Below are 26,460 nucleotides of genomic sequence, written 5' to 3'. Positions count from 1 at the left end.
CTGGCAAATCGTTGAGCTTTCTGTGATAATTGGAGACTGAAATATGAATCGCCTCGTGATCACGGAACTGACCTTTTTACAGGAATCCTCGATGACTTTGAGGATGCTGTCGATTTGGTCGACAGAAAGAGCCGGCGTTTCTTGGTTAGGCACCGGCGAAGGCGTTGGCCGACCCGACGTCTCTGGTGACCGCTCCATCGAACCTGATTCGGAAAAAAATACGAGCACTCTATGATTATAACGCACTTTATCCGAAAAAAAAAAACGAACAAGTATTTTCAGTATTTGATTAATTGCAATATCACAGATATGTGTGTAGATTATTTATACGAGTTTGTAGTTTTTTTTGAAGTAAATTAAAAATGTTCTATGAATGAAACGCACCCCCTTAGTCATCAGGTTGTATTATGTGACATGCACCTTAACTCAGCGTTTTCTGTTTTATATTCTAAAGAAAGATATTGAAGCATTCGTTTTCCACCAAGAAGGCAGTATAAATACACTTACCGCTCCAAGAAATGCTTAGCAAGTGGCAATGCTTTTCAGATCATTGAAGATTCAGTATTATGTTTATTTTTACGCTAGTATAATAAACATACAAGAAAATACAAGATTTTCCTAACATGGAAAAATTTAGCTGTGCCTAATTAATTTTTGGGTGCTGATTCCAAATCTGACTTTAGAAAATGGTCATCACGTCTAGTTTTTTTGTTACATGGCATTCAATTTTGAATAAGTTTCAGAATTTACATATTGAGGCTATACGCGGGAAATACCACTAGAAACCATATTTATATATATATTTTTTTTTTGTCATCCAAAACTTGGGGAATAGCAATAATGATTATATCTCTAATTGCAACTGGATTCTTCGTTTTTTTTTTAAATTGAAAGAGAAATAAAGGCTTCATGTTTATGTACAACCCTTTAGTCGAAAAATAGAGATAAGCAAATGTCACAAATGAATTAATGTTCTAAATAAGTTTTGCTATATGTTTCGCTGCCACCACTTCACATTAAATTGGGACTGACCAAAGGTGTACGCAGGGGGCAGCTTTTGTCCCTTCCAAGACGAGCAAGAACTAAAAAAACAAATTTAATATTTTATGGAAAAAATAAAAGTATCGAACGAAAGACTAATAAAATACCTATATCAACCATTTTAATAAATTTCTGTTAATTTAAATGTTTCTGATGATTAATAATTTATCTGGAAGAAAATCCTTGTAAACCCTTCCCCAACTTTTTGTGACCCCATCTAGATCCTGGGCTGGATCACCCAGGCGTCGATCCTGCGTACGCCCCCCCTGACGCTGATGGAAAATATTATGAGGGCTATGTTACAAATCTGGCCCAGGTTTTTCTCACCTAAAAGAAAACTTTTTCCGAAATTAAATGAGACAAAACTAAAAAGAAGAATCATTTGTAAGTCCTCAGATAAGGAAACTATCGAGTGATTTTGTTTTCGTATAGAGCCACGACCTCCTATATAACCTATATTAAACATTTATCATAAACGGTTATCTAGGTGGTAGTGATAGAGCTCGCTGCATGGCAAACATTCACATCTGCAATGAATGGGTTTTTTGGGGAATCAAGCCAGGTGGGATCCTTCAATGATGAGCGATCGCTGTTGGTTTTTGCAGTAAGAACACAACACGATACATGAGAAAGAAATGAATTACTTTTATAAAATACTAGAAAAACTAGTATAAATTTCGTTTTTGTGTTCGTGCATGAGCACACTCCAGGGATATTATATGTATGTGTATGAGAAAAAAAAAATTTTTTTTTTGCTATTTCATATATAACGATGTATGAATATGATAAAATAACTATCGCAATAAATGTATTATAGTTTGTTATTAAGAAAATGCAAATTTTATCCATTTTCAAGATGGTGAAATTTTTCATAGTATATATGTATTTCAAAACATGACCATCATGCATGCAGAGAAAACTGCACGTGTTGGAGATTTTTCACATCATATTTGAATTCAGCACCAAAAAATTAGTCTAAAAAAACTTATTTTACTCATGCTAGGAAAAAAAAGTTGTCGCGTAAATTTACTGGAATCACGGAGAATGCAGAAATCACACACTTCAGACGTTGTATTGGATTGAATGGTCTTTGAATGTCGTTATATTGGAAAATATAACATGAGAATGGAACATGGATGGAAAATAACATGAGACGAATAGGAAAAAAAATTTGGGACTAAGTGCATCTGTCGTTATAATGAAATTGTCGCAATAATGCATCCACTGAAAGTCAGCACCAATCAGTCCAAGGGCGGCTTAAGGGAGGGTGCAAAGTATGCGTTGTACCGGGCAATCAGCTGTATGGGTCAGCATCTTAGACGTTGAGTGTTGCGTGGATATTATAGAAAGCAAGGGGCAAAAAATAAACGCCCAAATTCAACGTCAAACAACGAACTTCGCGTTGAGAGGTAATGTCGTCACACTACTGTATGGGGAATTTTTCCGAAATGTCCATTGAGGAAGCTGTTCTTAGATGAGTCACATTCTGTGGAGACTAAGGGATGAGTGGCTGCTGTCAAATCCAGGGCATCAAGTAGGGTTTGTAAAACCGTCAGAAAACGGTAGTATGTACCAAATACAACGCCGCAACAGGCAACAAAATGCCCAACGAGGTGACTGAGAGTGCCGTCTTAAAGCACGGACCCACACTGGTATGGCCCTGGGGCCTCGAGAGAAGAGAGGAGCCTCACAAAAATGAGATCCAACTCAATCAAGACAGTGAAGACTTCATTTTCATCCAAGATAGCCATCCGTGGCATTAGCATACAAAAATACTCGAGTAGTACATAGAAGACAATCTACTTGTAACTTGGATAGGTCACTCGTCAGACAGGAATATGACTCTAACAAATTAGTCAAAGAGAAACCCGGATCTTACACTCTCTGCTTTTTTTATTGTCACGGGGCTATACCAGAGACAGAGAATGCTTTGCCAGGAATGAGTTAAAAAAGAAGATGGTAACGTCTTGTCTGAGCAATGGGTGTCAAAAACTAGTATGTCTGGCAAGAACTTATTTACCGCATTCATATCTGCCGTGTGACAATATGGATGTGTACAGAATTCATAATTTACTTCAAAAAATTTAAAGATGAGCATCTTACTAACTAACTTCCACAAATTTGTAATACAGTCGAATCCCGTTATAACGAACTCCAAGCGTCCGGAGAAATCATTTCGTTATAAGAGAATTCCAGATTTTAGCATTCTTCCTATGTAAACTTATCTGGGGGGATTAGAGAAGCATTCGTTAAAACGAGATTTTTTTCGCTATAACGGTATTCATTAAAACGGGATTCGACTGTATTTATTATCCTCTATAATTTTTAAAGTGATAATTTCTTTTGAGGTCACCCTGCGTAGCGTACGTTCTCAACTTATGGCTTGTGGCCAAAATGAGATGCGAGTCCTCAAACCTATTTTTATTATTAATTCATGAAAATATGAGTCACGAACATTGACTTCAAACTCGGAACAGTCTCCAATGATAAGTGAATGAATATAATGTTATTCACTTTGTTTTTGTGATTTACCTTTTAATCCTTTATATCCTGATGCTTCTTCGAAGTAACGTGTTAGATAGTTTGTTTTGAACTAATTGTTTCAAAAACATTGTTTTTGTTTTGTCTTTAATTAGAACTAAAATGACCTACCAAATAATTTGCGTAATGAATATTTATTCTTATCATCATTACATTTATACTTTTATTTTAATTTATTATAGTTTTCTCCTTATTCTACTTTTCAGAATGCTGGATATAAAGGGTTGAGCGGCATTAACGAAATATCTGGCCTTCTTATATTAGACAAGAACGGACATTTTGTGAAGTTGATTTCTAAATATAACACTTTTACCCTGTGCCCCTAAGTTGGCACCTGCTGAAAATTGGAATAAATTCTATTTCATTTAAAAAGAAATTGTATTTCGAAGGCGGTTTAGTGATTTCTGCTGTGTCGCGCGCGCTTAAAGGGTTAAACAGTGTCATGGTCAAAGATTCCCGCAGTTTCCACTATAGGCACTGAGGGGTCCTCTGGTGAATAGATACTTCAGTAATGCACAACGAAAGGGAGCTATAATCAAAAACAAAAATTCGACATCAGTTGGCAAGCAAAACGTTCTCCAGTTATTTCAAAGATTTTCCAGTTCCTAAAGAACCAAACGCAAACCTAAATGATTTTTCCTGGTTATGGCTCGCCCGATTGAGAGGGGCTCAATGAAACTCATCTCTGGGTTTGTATTTGAAATTCGTGTGATTATGTTACTTTAAGTTTAAAAAACGGGATTTTTTTACGAATCCATTTATGAACCCGTGGCATATTTAGACATTACTTGAATGAACCGCGGCATATCCTCAGGCCAATTAAATGACTCGCGGCAGATCCCCAGGCCACTTGAGTGACTCGCGGCTAATTTATATATGACGTAAGTGACTAGCTGCACATTTCCAGAGCAATTAAGCGGTCCTCGATGTATTTCCATATCATTGGGTTGCTGTATTTTAGTAATATATATGACATCCATATGGCCATCTTTTTCTCAGCCACCTCGTTGGGCATTTTGCCTGATGTGGCCTCGTATTTTTATTTGTATTTAAGACCTGTGGCACAGTTCCAGATCATTTAAGTGGCCCGCTTTGACGTTCCACATGACTTGAGTGGGCTGCGGTACATTCCCAAATCACTTAAGTGACACGCGGCACAACTCTAGAGCACTTGAATGATTTGTCGCTGGCTTTTATAGATCAATTAACACGTTCACTGCGGGGCCTAAACTGCTTCGAGTAAGTGGTGAGCATTTTTTTTTAAGATTAAAACTAGTTTTGTACATGACGCCATGATCCGCGTCATGAGCACCCTAGTACAAGTCCTTCATGACGCCACCATGGCGCATTAGCAGTGAACGTGTTAAGATCTACGTTTTCAAACCGATGAAGTGGCCCCCGCTCTCCTAAATGTTGAGCACCCTTGCTATAAGGTGTTCACAATACCGGAATTGTATCAATTCTTATTATTTGAATGAAACCGATTATGAATTTGACTCAATTGATTATTGTAACAATCTCCCCGAGCTCATAATTGATCGATCGACTGCACAGTATGTATTTTGACGACTTACTACTCTGTGACGTTTTCAGCAGGTTCGAACCATCTTTGCCCCACACGGGTGAGGGAACTATGAGCTTGCCGATCATGTCCTCGGACGCGATGCCCGTGTCACCGGGAGGTGGCGGACACACCAGGGACTCGATGTAGTCGTCCGTGGTGGTGCGCATGGCGCTCGCCAGATCCGGCGGTTCGGTCCGAGACGATCGCATCATCATGCATAGAGACGTCTCCTCTTGTAGCACGCTCTCGATGTACATCATGTCGAGGTCACTCACGATGGCACCGTTGATGACCATTATCTCGTCGCCTTTCATTAAACCTAGAAAGAGAAACGAAGAGTTCAGTCGCAGTGTTGATCAAGTAATTAAGAAAACATTGGGTGGAGATTCACATCTAATTGGCTTCTGACCTTGTTTGAAAGCGAGGCTTCCTTCTTCGACTCGGCTGACGTAAACGCAGAGCTCGTCTTGGTGATCGACGTTTTCGACGAGTTCCGCTTCGACGCTGAATCCGAAGAGCTGCTCCAAGGAATGTCGGCTGAGTTCGACTTGATACAGAACTTTCGGACAAACTTCCACTACCTCATAATGCTGGAAAAAGGATCGAAATAACATTTTGAATTTTTCGAATACGCCATTCTCACACGAAATTTACCTAAATTGTAACATTCCATCAGTTTACGTTACATATACATTTTATATATATATACAGGGGGATTATAATTAAAGTTCCCGCACTCTGAATAGTTTATCTCAAAGACTGCTTATCCGAATACAGCCAAATTTTTAGGGTATTTAATGAGACCATGGGAGAGTGATTTACTTAATAAAAAAAAGTTCAATTTTCGACCACCAGGTGAAAAGTGACGCTTTCTTTTATTGCATGTTCCTTTTTTCCATGGTCCATACATAGGTATACACCAAGTTTCAATGGAATGCGTGCACCAGAACGGACGCAACAGAGGTCTGAGTAGTTTCAGTAAATTGACACTTCTCAAACCAATGTAGCGTCCGTCTCGGTATACTGACACTACTGAGATTTATGTAGCGCCCGTTCTGGTGGACGCATTCCATTGAAACTTAGTATATACCTTATACATGGACCATGGAAAAAAAAGAAAATGCAATAAAAAGCGCCACTTTTTCACCTGTTGGTTGAAAATTTAACTATTTTTTATTTATTCCAGAAATCTCTCCCCATGGTCTCACAAAAATATCTTAAACGTTTGGCTGTGATTTAAATGAGTAGTTTTCGAGAAAAACTATTCGAAGAGTGTGGAAACTCTAATTATATATAATCCTTCTGTATATTTGGCTTAAAACTTATTTTGGACACTATATTTATATTACTTATTCTTACAATTCGCCCCCATTCTATTTACGTTTTTCATCAATGGATTTTCAAAATTTGCTCCAACAAAAATTTCATTTCTTAACCCATTTTCGACGGACGTTGCATTTGCACACACAACGCGTTGTTTAAATTATTTTTCCAATTAATTTTCATACAAAATTTTGTACGAAATGAGCACTTTTGGAAATTAAACACAATTGACACGTTTAAAAAGAAATACGATAAACATGTTGGGGTAAATCGAGAAGCTATCCATTCTTAGAATAAGACAACCATAAGTGTTCTTTATGGACATTGTATAATATTTCATCACGTATATATATATTGTTTGTAATTGCATTTTTAATTGGGCTGCTGTATTTTTGAAATATATGACATCCATATTTGTTATGGGCATCTTTTTCCCAGCCACCTCGTTGGGCATTTTGCCTGTTGTGGAGTTGTTTTTGTATTTGTATTTGTAAACTATCTAATGAGCGTCATGTGACCCGTGGGTTGGAAAGGGGATGGCCCCAAGTTAATGTTTGGTGAGGGCTCCTCATTGGGTGTTTTTTTCTTTTTGTGAACAAACAATCAATTGTGGTACCTATTTCGATACGTTAATTAATTTTAATGATGCCACAACTTGAAGAGCTGACTGAATGTTGTCAACAGGATGGCGCGCCACCACACTGGTCCACAAAGAGGTTTTTCTTTAAATTCTCAAAAGAAATTTCTTTCCTGAAAGGTGGATTAGTCGAGGTGGACCAATTTTGTGGCCACCCGCATTCACCGGACATTACACCTCTGCACTTTTTATGTGGGGTATGTAAAGGACCTTGTGTACCACACACAAAAACATTACTAAACTGAAACGACGCATTATCAACGCTCTCAGCATGATTATTGTGAACATGTTGCAACGAACCTTTCAGAAAATTGAGTACAAGCTGGATATACTTTGTGCTTCCAGCGCACAAGTGATACAGAAAAAAAAATTATGAGTTGATGCATCATGCGCAACAAACCGAACTTAAATAGTATAATAAGTAGAGTTATGAGTTATATATATATAATAATTATATATTTATATATATAATAATATATATATATATAATACTTGTATATTTTATGAGTTATAAAATTTCAGAATTGTAAGGACAAATTTTGAACATCCTACATTTCATTTATCAGCAAGTAAAGGATTTTCCTACATTACTTACCTTAAGAATTTTTTTTTGGAATTTTTTGTAGATATGTACATACAGGGTGTCCTGAAAGTGCTAACATGGTCTTTATCTCATCAGCCGTCCGTTGTAGAGGTATGATTACAGTTTCAAAAATGTCTAACAGGCGTTCAAAAACTACCCTGTACCAGTTTGGAGAGTGAAAATGTAGTGTGTAACAAAATAAATAAGCCAAATTTTTTTTATGCCTTGCCCCATACTATAATTTCCAATTAGAAAGTTGTTGCCATGTTTCCTCTGATGCAAACAGAAAAAATTCCATGTTTCCAAGTGCAATATTCACAGTGATATTCGAAAAACTAAAAAATTTGGGTAAGAACAGCGTTAAATGCGGAAAAACCGTTTTGCCCGGATTTACCGCTGTTCTTTTCCCAAATGTTCTGCGTTTTTCGAATTCAAAAATATTTACGTGAATATTGCACTTAGAAATGTGGAATTTTTTTTTTCTTGGCATCAGGAGAGACAGGGCAACAAATTTCTAATTCGAAGTTATAGCACAGGGGGCCGTATAAAAATTTAATTTTTTTATTTTGTTACACTCTGCATTTTCTCTCTCAAAACTGGTACAGGAGAATTTTTGAACGCCTGTCGTGAGTATTTTTTAAACTGGAATCATACATCAACAACGGCAGGTTGATGAGATACAGGACACCCTGTATATTTCTGACAATTTATTTTTGTCTAATTTTGTGAGAATGACCCCCGTCTAGGAGATGCCAGTCATTACAATTATATAAAGAAAAGGTTTTCTATACGTACCGAAATGAGGCTTTCGATGAGTTCCATCCTGGAAGGAACAAAATACTCGTCGACATCCCTTCGCTTTTTGAGGCGCAGGAAATGGTCATTAGGCGAGAGCTGCTTCTTGTTGCAGGCGCTCCACAACAGCTCTTCGACCGTCATGTTGTCCTTTACATTCAGTGACGTTGTTGATACGGTCTTAGAAGGAATCGAAAATATAAACCACTAAATACACGCACTAAAAGGTATTTATCATATAAAATATTTTAACCTATATACCCTAAGGCAAGGGTCTTCAACATTTCTGGCATTGCAGGCTGCACTGAAACTTTTCTGTTCGCAAACCCGTTGCCGCATTTGACTGGCTAATCGTTGATCCTAGAGGCGTACTTTTTTTTCAATTTCAATTTATTTCCAAAGTTAACAACACATAAAACAGTCAAATCTTAATGTTTGTCGTCTAGAGGCCTGAGCCTGTACAGAGCAACTAATTAAAAGTAAAGACGAAACAAACAAAGAAAAAATAAAGAACACAAAAGTTATAAAATAAATAAAGTTAAAAGTAATAAAATAAATAAAGTTAAAAGTAATAAAATGATTTTAGATACATTTTCGGGACAGTTATATTGAAATACATGTTCACATAATGCACAGTAGCATTTGATACAATAAAAATTGATATGAAGCAACTACAGGCATATTGATAATAATATGATTCAATTCAAAAAATGATTTTTTTAAGTGATTCAAACCCAAATAAATTCTGTATTACCAACGGTAAAGCATTAAATAGTTCAAGGTAGTAAAACTGTTTGCGAAATATTTCTTTTCTAAATGAGGGTATGCAGTACATTTCGTTTGGCCTTCTCACAGTGATGTAGACGATCTCTGAGTGCAAATTGATTGATTACGATATATGTAGAGTATGATTCGGTAGATGGCGTTATGTCTTATGGGGAGTAGATTTAAATTTCAATAAGTAGAGATTTGAGAGCGAGCACTGCAAATAGTTTTGAATAGAACAAATAGGCTGTAGATTTGTGTTTTGATCGCCTCCCCAGATGATGATACCATATTTCTGTGGTGCTTGGTCAGAACATGATAACTCCAAAATCACATTTTTGAGATTTATAAGCATTTTCATTGTCATTTAAAAATCAAAAATGACGCATACACACAAATACAAATGAAAATATCATACATCGGCATGTTGTTTATCCGTACGCACGTATTTGTGCATTTATCTCACTTCTAATTAGTTATAATTAGCAAAGACTTACTACTAGATCAAAAAGCCATTTTTTGGGGATGTCATGTTCTGACCAAACATCACAGAATTGACAATTGAATAGACCAGATTAAATGACCACGCATAGTAAATTTCTATCAGAAATTCTGCCATTATCTTTTGTTTGAGATACTAGAATTTATGTACTTCCAATTAGAAAAATTGTCCAAATAACGTGTGGAACTCGGATACGTCATTCATGTTACAAGAGTTGTTGTATGGTTATTAAAATTTAGAAAAAATAGCTTTTTATGCGGACAACCTGTGCACAAAAACATAATAAAAAAATTGTTGCCCTGTCTCTCCTGAGGCCAACAAAGAAAATTCCGCGTTTCGAAGTGCAACATCCACTGATGTACTTGAATTAAAAAACCGGAGAAAAGTTGAGAAAGAACAGCAAAAACTAACGGACAACACTGCTTTCTATTATTTTTTTATGCTGTCCATTCCCAACTTTCCTCGGATTTTTTGATTCCCACAAGATCTCTGCGAATATTGCACTTAGAAACGTGGAAGTGTTTTTGCTGGCCTCGGGAGAGACAGGGCGACAATTTTCTAATCGGATTTTTGAGAGACAGGGTGCCATAAAAAGTTTATTTTAATTTTTGCAATTTTGATAACTACACAGCCCTTTGCAACATGAATGATGTATCTGAGTTCTACACGTTATTTGGATAATTTTTCTACATGGAGAAGTACGCCTTCAACGGTTCGTCAGTAAATTGCGGCAAGAGGAATCAAGCAATCACCCTCAAAATACCGTGTTCGAATTATTTCAGTGTTAAAGATGGGACTTGAGTTCAGCTTACCTGATTATCAGGAACTTGTATCCTGATTGTCCTTTCAGGCATCGTGGGAAGATCCAAACTGCAGCTATTATTAAGAATTGTTGAAACATTAAAAGGCATTTTAGGAATAGATAGAATATCTTGAGCCACAGGAACTCAAGTTATGCTTATTTACTACACCACATATTTGAAGAAGACTAATCACAAAAAATATTTTCTTTAAATTTAACTATTTTGAAGATACATTAATAAACTATAATGAATGACAAAATTCTTAAATAAAATTTTTTAAAGCAATTTATTGTATTTTTTAGACAGCAGAGAGAATTTTAATCACTAAATTTAACGAAATCATGTAATATAATATAGTTGCAAATTTTAACGATAGTTAGCGCTATAATCGAAATGGGTAGTATTTTATAGCTGGGGCTTGGAATTTTATGAACTAAATATGAAACGTCGTTAGTGGTTGGTTGAAATTTTGAAATTCAGGTTTTTAATTTATCAGCAACGACATTTCACTTTTAGGCCAGAAAAGTCAGAGCCCTTGTTTTAGTCATTAAAGTTTTATTTAATTTCATCAGTTGACATATGCAAGTTTATGTGCATATGCTAAATCCCCATACAATCACACTAACGTATCTCAAGCCGGGATTACACTATAAAAGTTTCATAAAACTTGATAAATTCAACCAATAATATTATCGGTTACATTCGAGAAAATGCAACGAATAGCCTTATCGGTTAAATTTTCGTTTCAAAAATGAACTTTTATAAAACTTTTTTTAGTGTAATCGCGGCCTAAAATCAAAATGCCGGATCTTCAAAATATTTTAATAATGTAGGACATGACAAAATGGAAATTATCAGGATTACGCTATAAAAGTTTAATAAAAGATATTTTACAAAACTTGAGGAAAAACAAACAATTAGTTACATTCGCTCGAATGTAGCCGATACGCTTATTGGTTGAATTTTTCAAGTTTCGTGAAAGAACTTTTATCAAACTTTTGTTGTGTAATCCCGGCCTCAATGGCGCAGTTATCTATTGATGAAATGTTTAGTTAAACTCATTAAAGATTGTGTTAACACACAACAAAAATAAATTTTCGCAGTTTAAATCAAACATTTTCGAGATAGTCGATTTCAAAATCGGGGGTTGCTTTTCTTCCAAACACGTTGTGTGTACACGGGCTATCCCAAATTGTTTGCATAGCGGGTATCTCTGCAACCGTTGACTCCAGAGAGAGAGAAAAACGCATACTTTCAATTACAAAAGTTTTCTAATGACGTGCGGTTACTGAAAATATCTTAAATTTTCTTAAGGAGTCGTCTGCTTGAAAAAAAAAGGAAAAATTAACTTTTTATGTAGACCCTGTGTGCTAAAACTTCCAATCAGGGAACCGTAAAGGCGGCTCTGAGAAGTCACAAAATTTTTCACATTTTTAAGGGCAATATTAACGGAGATATTCGACTATGAAGTTTTCAACATTCATCGCTAAATTGAGTGCCTAAAGTCAACAAAAAAATTCTTAGTGTTCCTTAAAAGAAGGAGATTTTTTCCCATAGGAAAGCATGGGAAGCCAAGATCGTGCGCCAACCCTCCCCCCTCCTTAAAGTCATTTTAAATTTTTTGTAAATGAAAGTATATTTTTAAAGTCAAATTATTAATTTTTTGTAATAAAAATTACTAATTTAATTACTAATTTAAATTACTAATTTTCTTTGTAATAAAGTCTTATTACAAAGGCGGTAAAGGGGGTATCTGGCGTGCAAACAATTTGGGACAGCCTGTTTGTTGAAGAGAGGATATTATATGAAGGAATACTTATATAAGCACGTACTTTCCACTGTTGGAACGTGACAGCATGCCACGTGATCGTCTCTTGGTGGCCCCCCTGCCAGACAAAAGATTCGTCAGAAGCGATGGACTCCTTGCACAAATGTACGCGTGGAACGAGGACACCGTGAAAACACCAAGAGTGTTCAGAGTGTTTTTCGTTGCTTTCGAAACATGCGTCAGCAGGCTCTGAAACAATACAGCGTTTTATTGTGTTAATGGGCGAACACTTCATGACATACAAATGAATTTAAATTTCCTTGCAGAGACATAGCGTTTTACTGAAACATCTACGATATCATAATCTATTTGGGTAATAGTGTTATAGGATGGAGGTTCTTAACCCTTTTTTTTGAGCCGTGATACCAAATCAACACGATTAACTTCGCGTTCCATAGCCTCTTCACTCCAGAGGTGCAAATGTGGGTACCTCACTCTTAACGATTTTTAATGATTCCTTTTTCTCAAGTTAAGACCTGAGGTACACCTAACTGAAATAACCTAGTAAAGATATCAACACAAATGCATGAGCAATTAATTATTTAAATTTATTTTGTTTTTAAAGGGCATTTTGACACACAATAAACACAAATGAATCAAGAAGAAAATATTATAGTAAGTTTTGGCTCAGGTGTGATGAAGATACGTCAGTTTCGAATTTAAAAATGCTTATTAATCATATTCCTAATAATGAACCTTTTTTAATTTCAGAACATTTTCAAACCAGTCAGTAACGTTTTGACGGAAGAACCAACGGGGCCTGAGCCAATACCACGAATCACTTTTCATGAATTCTTGCATTATCTTTCATTCATTAAATGTTTTCATTCATTCTGAAACCAACTTCCCACAAAATATATAGAATTATGGCTCAAAGAGCCCACAAAAATTTTCTGGGCAACATTCTAGGCTGCCAATGTCGGTAGTGGCGCGACAAATAATTTATAACCGGATTGCATGTGGATTTGTACGGCTCATCTCAGAAGGGAAGTTTTCGACCCATAGGTTAAGAAAACATGTCATTGGAGATAAAGGGAGAATATATTTAACTGAAATAACCTTAGGATTGGGCAGTTCCCCGTTCTGCAATGACGCCATGTAGCATCGCAACCGGAATTGTTCGCAATGAAGACGTTCCATGTTCTCTTCCCATTGGCTTATTTGATTAGTTAATGCCAAGCGACTGTCTGCGTCCGCCACAACCGTCAGCTGGAGCTCGGCCATGTGCTTGAGCTTGAAATCCTGATGAGATAAGATATAAACAAAAAATAGGGTTCAAGATTCCATTCCATCGATATGTTACGGTACATGTGATGAACTCGGTTATTATGCATATATATAACACTATGTAATAAGATTTTTGATCCTTTGTTAGCAGGTCACATTTCTCAGTGCCTTACGACTTAAAAAAGACTGAATATAGCGAATTTTATGCTTTAAACTTTACTTTTGCGTTCAGAAGAGTGCATGTTTTGTTATCTTGGGAGGGATGTGCGACAGGTGCGGTCACTCCGGGCTCTGCACTCACGGCAAATTATTGGAGGCTTCCCCCAGTTCTGAAATTATTTCTTACATTAATTCTCAATTTATATCAATTCTGGGATTATTCCTTTTTGTTAATTACGTATTTTCATCCATCCTGGAATTATCATTTCCATATTGTGAATTTTTATCAATTTTAGAGTTATTTCTTTTGTTAATTGTGAATTTTAATTGGTGCTAGAATTGTTTCTTTTAATTATTTTTAATTTATGAAGTCAATTTTTCCATTAGTTTAGTGGAATTTTCTCTCATTACTTTAAAATTTACCTTCAGTGGTGAATTTTCATTAATTTTTTGAGCTAATTTACATTCAGTTGTGTGTTTAACATTTTTTGTAGGGATATTTCTCAGCATTTTCCTTATATTCTAAAATTTCAATTCCCCTTCCCCAACAAAATACATAATTGGGACAAAGGGAGGCTCTAAACATTTTGGGAGCCCCGAAATTGTTGAGATGTACCTGACCTCGTTATGATTTTCGCATTGGGCCCCGCTTCTGGTAAGGGCGGCCCTGCTATGTGAGTTATAAGGAGATATCAAGAAGATATTATGGGATAAATTGAAGTTTTCCCCCCCTGGAATTGCCAATTATTGATCTCACACGTCATTGGTACCCAAGAGTGATCATATTTCATTGAAACTATAGCGAGACATATGGTCCATCACCACCAATCAAACACCGGAGAGGTCAAATTGCCTCCCAGCACCAAAACCAAAGATACGACAAAGAAAGAAATAGTCAATTTGGAGACCAAAAACTGCAGGTGTATACCGTATTTTAAGGTGTATAAGGAACCCCGTTTTGCCAAAAATTGGTTCCAAAATTATGGGTGATATTTTATACGTGGATAGCATTATAGACAATGACAAATTATATAGGTACTCAATTCCTTGCAATTTAAGATGGGAGTGACTCGAATGATGATAATAAATTTGTTGATGTAGCTGATTGGGATGTATCACATGAGAGGGATGAGGAATTTAATGGCTTCTATAATAAATAAAAAAAAAATTTCTCTTGAAATAAACTTTATCTTGGATGAAAAGTTTTTTCCAATGTTAAACCCAAAAATCAAGGGGTTTCTTATACATAAAAGAGAGTTCCTTATATATATACGTCAAAATACAGTATATAAAATGCTATAATCGCTATCACAGCATCTCTCTCTCGCTCTTCACTCGGCTTTGTGTCATCGATACTAAAATTTTCACGAAAAAAAAAAAATCATTTCACATGATTGATTTCCAAAAATACCATGTCACCATTATACATAAAACCTAGTCCTATTAAATAGTTCATCATCATACTAGACGAAAATTCACTACAGCATTAAAATACCTACATGTTCTTTACGTTTTTTTGTGACAGATATAAACGTCTTATCGGATTATGGTAAAGAATGTGGAATACAAAGAACTTCCCAAAAATGTCAAAGACTGGTAAAGAAGCTTGGAATATTTATGCTCGCATGATTAACAGCTTCGTAGGTAATCGCTGGACCAAAAACCATATTGAGCTTGCGGGAGAAAAACACAAAATTGGATTGTCTAATGTTTCGAATGACATATCTCATCCTCCGCGCTCATCTAGAAAAATTCAAAGAAAGCATGGGTGGCTAACCCAAAGCAGGACCTTCTCCAAGGCATTCTTGACTTGGAGCATCTACTTAAGGAAGAACAAAACATAGAAAATATCATAGAAATTACTTTTGTAAGTTAAAACGTGACGATTACATCACAATCAGCTACATCAGCAAGTTCATTATCATCATCCGAGTTACTCTCATCGTAAATTGCAAGGAATTGAGTATATAATTCGTCGTATCTATAATTCTATCCACGTATAGGAAACACCTCCCTATTTCTGGCACTGATTTTTGGCAAAAGGTGCATATGGGAATAAAAATGGAGAAAATCGCATTGTTTTTTTAATTTATAATTTTATTTTAACTGTAATTTTATTTTCCGTGAAACGTCGATACGTGACTTTATTATTTATAGTTTTTAAAAACTCTTATCAGTGGGAAAAGTTCTTTTTTTTGCCATTTTCAATATTCCAGTCACCCAATGAGCCAATGATAAGTGACCAATTCACAAATATCGACCACAAAAACAAAGTTTGAAGCATAAAATTGTTGTATTCAGTCTATTTCAGTCAAATACAAATACATATACAAATACAGACAAATACAGTCGTAAGAGATTGGGAAATTTCTCCTACTAACCAAGGAGTTTGGTTTTATAGTACAGTTTTTAAAATTACTATCTGCGCGTAAAGTTCTTTTTCTGTCATTTTCAATATTCCAGTAAACCAATCAGCCAAAGCAAAGTATGGGGAGGAGGGGAGATCATTTTCATGATTACCCAGACCAAGCAAACACAGAAATAACTTTTACCCAAGGACACAGAAGAAAGTTTTCCTTTGTTACATAGTAAATTACCGATCATTTTGGCAAGTTTGATAAATTTTATTCACACAGTATACTGCGAATTAATCATATTTACGGGGTGATTATTTATATAACAACTCATTAGAAAATATAATAAATCTTCTATGAATAACTGAAATTTACCGGGCATTATACATTAACTTCCGCCTAGAATGATGAACTCATTCGATAATGTTGGTTATGTTTACGCATGTTGATAAATATGAAGATATTCAACATTACAACACTGGTAAAAAATTTTTTTTTCTATCTTCTTCACACTTATTTCAATTCAATTTTCATGGAAAAATAAGTGCAACGCACGCATCACGCACGGGAGAAACTGATAAATTATTGAAATTAGAGTAATATTTAGGAATGATTTCTTTCATTTATCAAACTTATCAACTTCAATAAGAGAATTATGCATAATCTTGGTGAAAGTGATAAATGCTGTGAAATTTATCAAACTTACTGAGACGATTGAAAATTGCATGAATATTGATTCATCACATTTTCCATAACAGATATAAGGTTGTAGGTTTTAGGTAGTTTATCCATATGCATACACATAAGTGGTACGATGTGCATACTTTGCACATAAAGTGGTACGAAACGTTATTTGATGTGCAGGTAAATTCCTTATATTTTTCGACTTACGGATTCGATCTCTTTCTCCAACCTGAATATTTCCTCTTGAAGTAGATGAAGGGTTCCAGTTTTACCTCTATGGCGGGCGAAAGCAGCAGCGCATGCACAGTGTATGCTATTTATCCAGTTTTCCAGCTCCACGTTACATGGTGCCTAAATAATGAAAGTATACATGAATATAGTTGTTCATATTTGTTTTTTCAGTTGCGAATTCAGGTATTTAAATGACAATGTCTAAAATCTACCTGGAAAAGGTAAGCGTCTCCAAAAGCAGTGCTTAGGCAAAATATATAATCTCTCTTTGGATGCTCCGGGATGGGTTGCATGATGGCCCCATCCACGATGATCAGGTGCTTCGGAGCACTGTCGATGGCCCTACTATCCCGGTTGTCGCAAGGGTAGAAAAGCAATGTTGTACCTTTCAGGCAGACCCAGTATCCCTTCCAGCCTCTCTTTCGGGCCAGTTCGACCTGTTGTTTCTTCCGTAGAAGCCACTTCTTTACGCTCAGGAACCTGCAGCAACAAGAGATTGCTATTAAAATACACAGCAGGTACTCAAGCAAAATATCGAAGTATTCCATGACTATAAAAGTAAAAAAGTTACTTTCTCAACACATTCTTCTCTACTACATACTAAACACAGCACCTAAAATCCATCATTCGATTACCTAGACAATGATCATGTATGACATGTAAATGTTTGCTTACATAATACCTCATAAATATATATATATGTTATATTTATTTCATTCCTCTATTGGAACGTTTTGCTTCCAAATTAGTTAGACAAAAAATGTTCAATCTATATCATCATGAGCTAACACATATTTCTAAAACTTTTGTTAAATAAACGCAGTAAGATTATTAAAAACTCTGAAACATGATTTTTGACTTCAAATACTGTATATATGTATTCTCAGAAAAATTATGAAGACTTTCGATTTTAATGTACGCAAACGAAGAACATGCTTCATCAGTGGCGATTAATAAAACTAAAACTCTTCCAAAACAAGCATTTTTGCTATCAAAATATGTTATCGAATTTATCTTAATATTATAAAAGCATTAAGTATATAAAAAAATCTATTAATTCTTTAATATATTTATGATATAAAATCCATCAAAGGTTTTGTGAAAGCTCAGCTTCTTTGAAATATTTAAAATGTTGTTCTTGAATTAGTCTATTTCAGCACTTTCAAAATACATTGTGCACTGAAAAAACTCTTGCACATAAACAAATACCTTCACCGCCCTGTGGAATGAACTGAAAAGTTTGAGTTGCACTCAAATTAGTTATAAATATATCTGTTTTAGATTCAGTACAAAATATCTGACGTCAAATTTATGTTTCATGTTTAAACACCTATGGGAAATACATAATTGTTTTTCCTTTATTTCAAAGACATAATGAGGTAAACTTACAAAAACACACTGAACGACATATTATGAAAAATCCATCAGGTCTAGATGAGATATTAATTTGAAATTGTTTCAATGCAACAGCATTGGTTGATATTTTAGTTAGTTAATAATAATTCATATAAATTTTTAACGGTAAATTTATCTCACTGCATTATAGCTCATAATTTAATTTTTTTTTACGATTGAGAATTGGAATTTGTTGTATTGTTTCATTTAAAAATATTTAGAAATCCCCAATATTAATCGCGCATAACGTACTACTTGGAATACTGCAGAAAAGCTCCATTGAAATATTGCGTAAGTATAGTGAAATTTAGTTTCACATATAATCAAGTAACAGAAAAGGCTTCAAAAAATATTTGAAAATTATTTGTATTTATTTAAATCAATTAAACATATATAATTAACAATAACTTATCTACTTTCCTTTTAAGACTACTTCGGGGTACTTTTTTTAAAAAAAAAAGTCATTTTGGATATAACGAATGTAGTTTTGGCTTGGATATGGTTTAAAACTAAGAACATAAATGTTATTTCACATGAATATTCTGGCAAAATTTTTTTTTATTTGAATTGATAATTTTATATGCACAATTATCATGTTTTTCTGCAGGACATTGTACACTAAATACTACCGCTTGTATGAACATGCTCTTCACACAGATTATTTCACTAACATTTTTCTGTGCAGTGAATTAAAAGTTTCAGAATAATGTAAAAAAATTTTGAGGTAAGATTGTTTACGTGAAAAATTACACATTTTTCGAGAAAAAAAAAATACTTGATATCCTCGATTTCCAAAATAATGCAAATTTAAAAACGTCAAAAATATTGCTTAGTTTTTAGTCCATGCACAGTCTGAACTGTACAAAATACGGTGGGAAAAGTTTCATGAAGATATTTTGAAAAATGTTTGAGCTGCAAAGTTTTTCGTGAAGTGAAAAAGCCAAAAGCCCAAACCTTCACAGGAATGCATTCAAAGATTTCATTACCGGATTTAGATCATTATATTCGTTTTACTTAGTCGTTATATCTTCGCTTTCAGCCATTGTAGAGACAAAAATAAAACAGTTTTTATTCTAGAACAACTTCACTTTCAAATGAACACATAAAAATTAATTTCAATCTTTTTTTTATGAAATTCGTCATCTAAGCAGCCGGTCGCCTTAAACTAATTAAATCAACTCATTTAATTGAAAAGAAAAATTTGGATTCTATAAAAATGCTTCTATTTTTTGAATAAACTAATTTTTTAGTTTCTTTTTTTTCCTTCAAAAAATTGGTATTTGAAGTGTGAAGTATTATGATCAAGTACATCGCCTCGACTATCATATTATTAATTTCTCAGTAATACAACATATTTTCAGTGGGATTTGATATTAAGTTTTTCCAAATTATTAATCATCTGGTCCCGTATGTAGTTGAATATACACGGCAAATACATGGTCAAAATTATTGCTGATCGCTGCAAAATTATTACACAGAAACTCAAGCGATAATTAATGCTGAATGGTGAAAAATAAAAGTGCTACTGCAAATCTTAGTAAACAAAAAGTATTACTGAAAAACAAAAACACGATGATTATGACTGAGGTTCCCATATGTCCATTAAGAAAAGTAAGGACCTTAACTCTCTGTGGTACCATGTATGAAAAAAACATGGTCAAAACCCAACTATACCCTATTTTTTTTATCATACTTTCTGATACTTCAAAAATTACATCTTTTATACAAATACAAACTCCAAAGCAGACAAAATACCTAACGAGGTGGCTGAGAAATGTGTGTGTCATTTCAGTGCAAAATACGGCTGTATGAGTATCTTTTTATTTAGAAAGAGTTGACTCCTTGTAGGTGTCATTTCCCAAGAGCTGCTGATATTTTACGTGTTCAGAGATTCGTAAAAGCGCACAAAACTGAGGGGGGATTGGAAATAAAATTCCAGATAAAAGCTATTCAACTTTGCTAAGCAAGATTTTTTTTTTTCCAATTTATGAGATACCGGTAAATTAAATAAAAAAAAATAACAAAACAATTTATCTCAAATTAAACCATTTTAGCTAATTAAGAAACTCACCGTAAATAATAAATTGTTGTGTTGATATATTGTTTATTGTTTTGAATGAAAAATATGCTATAACTGCATTAATTTACAGCCGTTTTTGTAATTTTTCAAATATGTTTTCATGGGGGATGAACCATAGACGGTTAAGAACTTGTTTTACACTAATTACGATAATGCAGTATTGCTTATTAGAGTACTTACCCGGCTTTTCGTACAGCTCCCGTGCAATTGAAAGAGGCAGCTGCCGAACCGGATCGAGCTCTGAAAGGTGAATTCCTCGTGTCTCCATCGTCTTCGTCGCTGACGGCTGTCGTCAGCGAGAGACGATCGTCGTCCGACATCTGCCAAACAAAAAATAAAATTATCATTAAGTAAATATTTATATAAAGATTAATAAATATTAAAAACAAACAACCAACGAGGTAGGTGAAGGGGGAAAAAAGAACTACGCAAACAAATCATTTAAAATATTCAATAAGAGATTAAATACCAGAGCAATTTTCAAGCATGTAAACAATCCCATTTCCATAAACTTCCAATTAATTAATTAATTAATTTTTTTTATCATAATATTATATAAACGGAGTGAGTCTGAAGTTAATCCCGATTCCGCGCCGAATAAAAATAAATTGATCGAGGCTTAAAGCGATCAATTGATCTCCTGTGCACAAAAGATCTCCCCTCTTCCGATTTACATAATAGTTATTTTTTTGTTTGTATTTGCAGCTAAGACTAAGCTGGCATTGGGAAAAGATCGAAGTGCACCAAGAGGAGCAGCACCAGCAGCAGCAGCAGCAACATTGAACTTGCCTTGACGAGGATGGGCGACGAAGAGGTCTTGAGAATCCCTTTCCGGTTCCATCGCATCATTTAACAGGCGCTTTTTCCCTGTGAATTCACTGATATGGATATGCTAGAGCAGCAGCGGTGGTAGTTGTTGTTGTCGTTGTGCTGTTCGTCGTGGTGGATGTGCAACTGGTGAGGAAAGCAAAACCATCATCCCCTTTTACTTCGTCCGATTGAGGGCGAAAGAAGAAAACGCCAGCAGTAACGCGAGCTTCAACAACAAGAATACACTAACGTAGGTAGCACAAGAAGAAGAAGAAGAGGAGTATAATAATTGTGTTCCGTGCTGGGGAGGCTCTCAGGGCCATGGAGGGATGAAGGGATGAGATGATGAGAAGCAGCACCAGCACCAAAACCACCCTTTTACCACCCCCGATAGATCTCGGTTCGAGTTTCGGTAGCGGCTAAAGAAGAGCAAAGTCGCGCTATTTTACCCCCCCCCCCCGGTTGATGCGCCTGCGCAAGATGGACCACGACGTCTCATAAGACGTCACCGACTCCCCCCAGGTGACGTCACCGAATGGATCGAACCGCCCACGTACAGTAGCGTCGCCATAACTACCATCAAACTGGAGCGATGCCAGCCAGCCAGCAAGCAAGCATCCTCTGACCACGCACCTTCTTCCGGATGAAAGAGAGTAACAGAGAGAGTTTCTGCTTTCGAGGCTATGGGGAGAAATTCGATGTTTGGGGGGGGAGGGAGGGGGCTTTTGTGAATATTCATTGGGATACACACAATGGGTTACAAAGTCACACTTTGCGGAGGAGTGAGAAACTCTTTCTCTCGTGATGGCGCGCGCGCGTGTGTGTGGTCCGATTTTTGATTTTGGTCATTAATGATGTACCTCCATCGGGAATTACGTGCTACGTGGTCATTACGTGAACCAATTAAGAGAGAGGGTAGAAATGTGGAAATATCTATGAAGAGTAATTTTTGGTGATTTAGAATGGTTAGACCCAAATTTTTTAGCATTGAAACTGATTCAATGTCAATGTCACTGATATGGAGCGATTATGATTTACATGCACTGAAACTTCTGTCGTTTTTTTTTGTTTGATTTCTCTAACAACCCGAATAGTCTTTGCAAATTTCAACATTGATTTTTAGAAATTTAAAAATTTTTTTTCCATTTTTGATACTCAAAAATCGTATAATGTCAACACATCTTTATTTTTTCAATTTTTTTTAAAGTTTTTTTTTTTGTGAAGAAATAATTCAATTCGTTCAAATTTTTTCACCCAAGATGATGCAGGGTATATTCGTCCTCACATATAATTTTTATTTCCAGAACTCCAATGTTAAATTTTATGTAATAAATTACACTATTCTCAGAGGCACTTTCTACTGGAAGCCATTTTAGAAACTTCCTAAAAGTTCAACTTTAAGTGCTAATCTCTGATGAAAACCCCAAAGTTCATATATTCACCGTATTTTTAACTCAAAACTTGTAAATCCTTTAAGTCAGGGCTTAACTCCCTGAGATCAAAAGAAAAAATTCTACAGTGAGGAACAACAAACCAACACATTTGTGGCACCAGGGTCTGAAAGGGATAGACAATCCAAACTTTTTCCCAAGAAAATAATTCACGTAACAAAAATATTTTGTAAATTATTAAAGCCTTGTAAGCTAATAGATTCTGCATGGGTGACCGCATATTTATTCCATACACCGAATGCATATGCAGTCTGTGGCTAATTTATGATCGACTGACTCACGAAATTGTGCAAATCAGTTACGTCAGCGTTTCTCAACCTATTACCAGCAAACCAAAGGTGGTCCGCGACTGTAGCAAATGTGGGCAATTCTGATTTCCTGATTAAATGAAGCATTATTAAGTTGTATGCAACTCATGTTACGACCCACTGGAGAAATCACTTAATAATGGGTAAAAAAGACGGTAAATTAAAATGAATAAAAAAGAAAATTTATTGAAAAAAATAAGATTGTTACATACGAATAACATTTTAAAATTAGATAGCTATTCAGTTGAATTCAAAATAAAGACGAAAAACATAAGTATAAAAATTGATATTGAGTTTGCTGGGAAAAAACTATCTAATACAAAAACGAAATTTGATGCAGAAAACTTTTTTGTGTAGGGTAATGCAGTAGAATATCGCGATAACGGACAACCATGGGACCAAAACATTTGTCCGCTAACAGGAAGTATCCGCTAATGGAGATGTACGATAGACAGGGGAACCTCGCTTATACGACGGTAGTAATTGGTTCCTATATATTACTGTAAAAGTGTTAGACTGGTGGTTATGCACAATCACCAATCGTCTCCATAAAAAAAGTTTGATTAAATTTCGCTACATTTATCACTTTTACAAGTTATTATTCGTAATTACCAAATACAGTTGAAAAGTCGAAATTGGGATCAAATATAATCTTAGTGGAATATGAAAAATTCTAGGTTTATGACCAAAAATTAATAAATCAGAGATTGGAAAAAAAAATTTAACAGTTTCCTTGATTTTTCTGTCCGCTATCGCGGAGTGAAATACATTAAAGCCCTAGTCTACGGGACCGGGGATCAGAAAAGTGCCGTTAACGGGGGATGTCCGTTAGGGAAGGTTCCATTGTATGCACAAAGAGAATGTTCCATTACAGTGAAACCTCGTTTATACGTCTCTCAGTTAACGACTTTTTTACGGCGTTCGGCTTTGGTCACAATTGGTTCCTATGCATTTTACTGTTAAAGTATTTCATTTATTCGATGCACAACTTCAATTATTCGACGTTTCCACTTCGACTCGCGAACATCAAATATTTCTTTTTCCGCTCCTCCAATTGATGACCAAATTGATTTTTTTTTATATATATGATAACTGGTTACTTAAATAACATATTTGAGAAGTTTCAAAAAGTTGGATATTAATTTAGCATGTTTTTATTTATAACCAATGTAAGTTTATAATTAATTAACTTTTTAACTAATGTAAATTAATTAACTTTTTAACTAATGTAAATTAATTAACATAGTTTTACTAAATCAATGGGACAATCAATTATATGATTTTTTGTGAAGTCTCATGTGTCACATGACAAAAGAAATTTAAGAAAAAATTATTTTTTTTAATTTTAAAAATTTATTTCTATCCATGGTCACGTAAAAAAAATTTCCCAATCGAAAATGAGAATAAAATTTCCAAAAATGGCTTTTGAAATGCAATTCTTTGTAATGCAATTCAATGCAATTTCTTTGTAAACAAATTTTTAAAAATATTATGGCACTCGTTACACCTTTTAATCTGCAGAAATGTTCGTTTCATACAAAAATTTGTATGAAAATTAATTGAAACATTTTTTTAAAGCAAAGTGTTGCGTAAATGCAACTTCAGTCAAAAATGGGTTTGAAAATACGTCATTTGTATCCATTATCCGTTATCTGGAGAGGGTGGGAAAGTCCATTGTAAGAATTTAGAGGGTATGGGTCTGTCAATGAAAATGGTGCAACAAATTTCCTATTCGGAATCAGCCCATAACCAAATAACAGACAATGGCAATTAAAAAAAGCAGAAATTAGGACTTCTTGTCATTCCTGAAATTTACCGATCCTGAAACATATGTTCATATAAAAAAAAATGAATGCTAAGTCAAAACGTGCTAGTTACATGATTCGTCCAACTCTGGTTCATACATTCAAAACGTAATGAATAAGCACACGAAATCCTGACCTGACCTGACCTGAATAAAACGTTTTTCGGCGGTTCCGCGGCACGTTCGCCGTTCTACCGCTCTTAACAAACGGGCCAATGGGGTGGCCTATAGTGTACACGAAATACACAAAAGAAATCGTTTTCAAACGTTTTTACGGTTCAGGCTCATGAAAACAGAAGAACCATCGCATCAACCGATATTTCACTATATACGATTATTTAAAAACATCTTATTTTTTATAAGTGGGCACAATTTATCAGAATGATCAAGTATTCTGTAAATTATCGAGAGATTGATTGTTCGGTTAAAAAAAACTGATAGAAGTGGAGAAATATACGACCAAAATGTATACACATGAAATCAGAAAGTAGTATTTAAAGTCAATGGTAGGTGACGCTAAAAAACAAAACTAACTTATTTTCGCGAGCACAAATACCGAAACCAAAACTGAACCAAATATGGCCTTCAGAGCGAAATAATAACAAATTAATTATGTTAACCGATATTTGTCTGTATCGAACTTCTCTATAGTTAACCTGAACTGCAATAAACTTTAAAAATTATAACTAATGTGTTATTTTTAATGTTAATAGTAGTTAAAATTTGTTAATTATAAACACGTTGCTCAAATATGCATTAATTCAGAAATTTGTGTTTCAATTCAACAGCAGATGGCAATAATATATATATATATTTTTTGAAATTCATATTAATTGAAATAAATACAGTTGAAGTTAGGGAAGTACATTGAAACATTAGGAAGATGCAGCAGGGCAGTCTTAACAGCACCATGGGAAGAGATATTCTGAGGTTCCCAATTAGCTAAAAGTACTTGCTTATAAAAATCTCTATGGACTGGAACCAAGGCCCTCTTGCATACCGGGCAAGGGTTCGAGTCCCGGCGGAGACGTGATGACTTTTCTTTCCGAGTTCACCTCAGCATAATATCCAGAAAATAACTGTTTCCTTGATATCTTGGGCTGAGAAAAAGCCATCTGTCTCTCGAGAAATTAAGTTTAGTTCAAAAACAAAATACCCGGTGTTTTTTTCTCCGGTACATTTTATTATATTAAGACTATTATCTTCCATTGATTCAAAAAAAGAAGGTATAGCTCCCATCTTTTTTTTACGTAGTTTAATTTTAAAATTTTTTGAAATACAGTACTTTGGAAAATTATTTTTTCAATGTCTACTAGGAGCACCAAGAAATGTTTGGCGGAGCACAGTTTGAGAAATCCGGCTCTAAGCGATTTGAAATGATTTGGGCCCGATCTTAGCTTCCTGTGAGTAAAATCCCGTTTTTTTAAGACCATTTTTGTCGCACTACGGTGATTTTCTGCACACGAGGGCTAATTAGACCGGAACCTACAATTTATTGCCGATTCCGAACGACAGGCTCGCTTTTTATACTCGTCGAGGGGTTGGTGCACTAACCCCTCAATCAGGGACTCCTTG

The 26,460-nt window shown here is 35.0% G+C and overlaps 1 protein-coding gene across 4 annotated transcripts in view; it reads right to left on the bottom strand.

Annotated features, from left to right (window-relative positions):
* The window catches only part of sif (guanine nucleotide exchange factor still life), a 131,472-nt gene that overhangs the window by 20,464 nt on the left and 84,548 nt on the right, over nucleotides 1-26,460 (bottom strand). For all 4 annotated transcript variants that reach the window (XM_089242887.1, XM_089242889.1, XM_089242886.1 and 1 more), the window contains 10 exons: nucleotides 20,693-20,832; nucleotides 17,250-17,517; nucleotides 17,014-17,157; nucleotides 13,442-13,624; nucleotides 12,387-12,571; nucleotides 10,564-10,627; nucleotides 8,485-8,664; nucleotides 5,556-5,736; nucleotides 5,157-5,465; nucleotides 73-203 (listed from right to left, as the gene is read on the bottom strand). In XM_089242887.1, coding sequence (XP_089099013.1) covers nucleotides 73-203; nucleotides 5,157-5,465; nucleotides 5,556-5,736; nucleotides 8,485-8,664; nucleotides 10,564-10,627; nucleotides 12,387-12,571; nucleotides 13,442-13,624; nucleotides 17,014-17,157; nucleotides 17,250-17,517; nucleotides 20,693-20,832 — 1,785 coding nt within the window. The remainder of the gene's footprint in view (nucleotides 1-72; nucleotides 204-5,156; nucleotides 5,466-5,555; nucleotides 5,737-8,484; nucleotides 8,665-10,563; nucleotides 10,628-12,386; nucleotides 12,572-13,441; nucleotides 13,625-17,013; nucleotides 17,158-17,249; nucleotides 17,518-20,692; nucleotides 20,833-26,460) is intronic.

Source organism: Pholcus phalangioides, unplaced genomic scaffold (assembly GCF_987345545.1).
Source record: "Pholcus phalangioides strain wild (caught in Gottingen) unplaced genomic scaffold, Ppha-v1.0 ptg000015l_1, whole genome shotgun sequence".
NCBI classification, from domain to species: domain Eukaryota; kingdom Metazoa; phylum Arthropoda; class Arachnida; order Araneae; family Pholcidae; genus Pholcus; species Pholcus phalangioides.
This window is presented reverse-complemented; position numbering and strand designations above follow the sequence as displayed.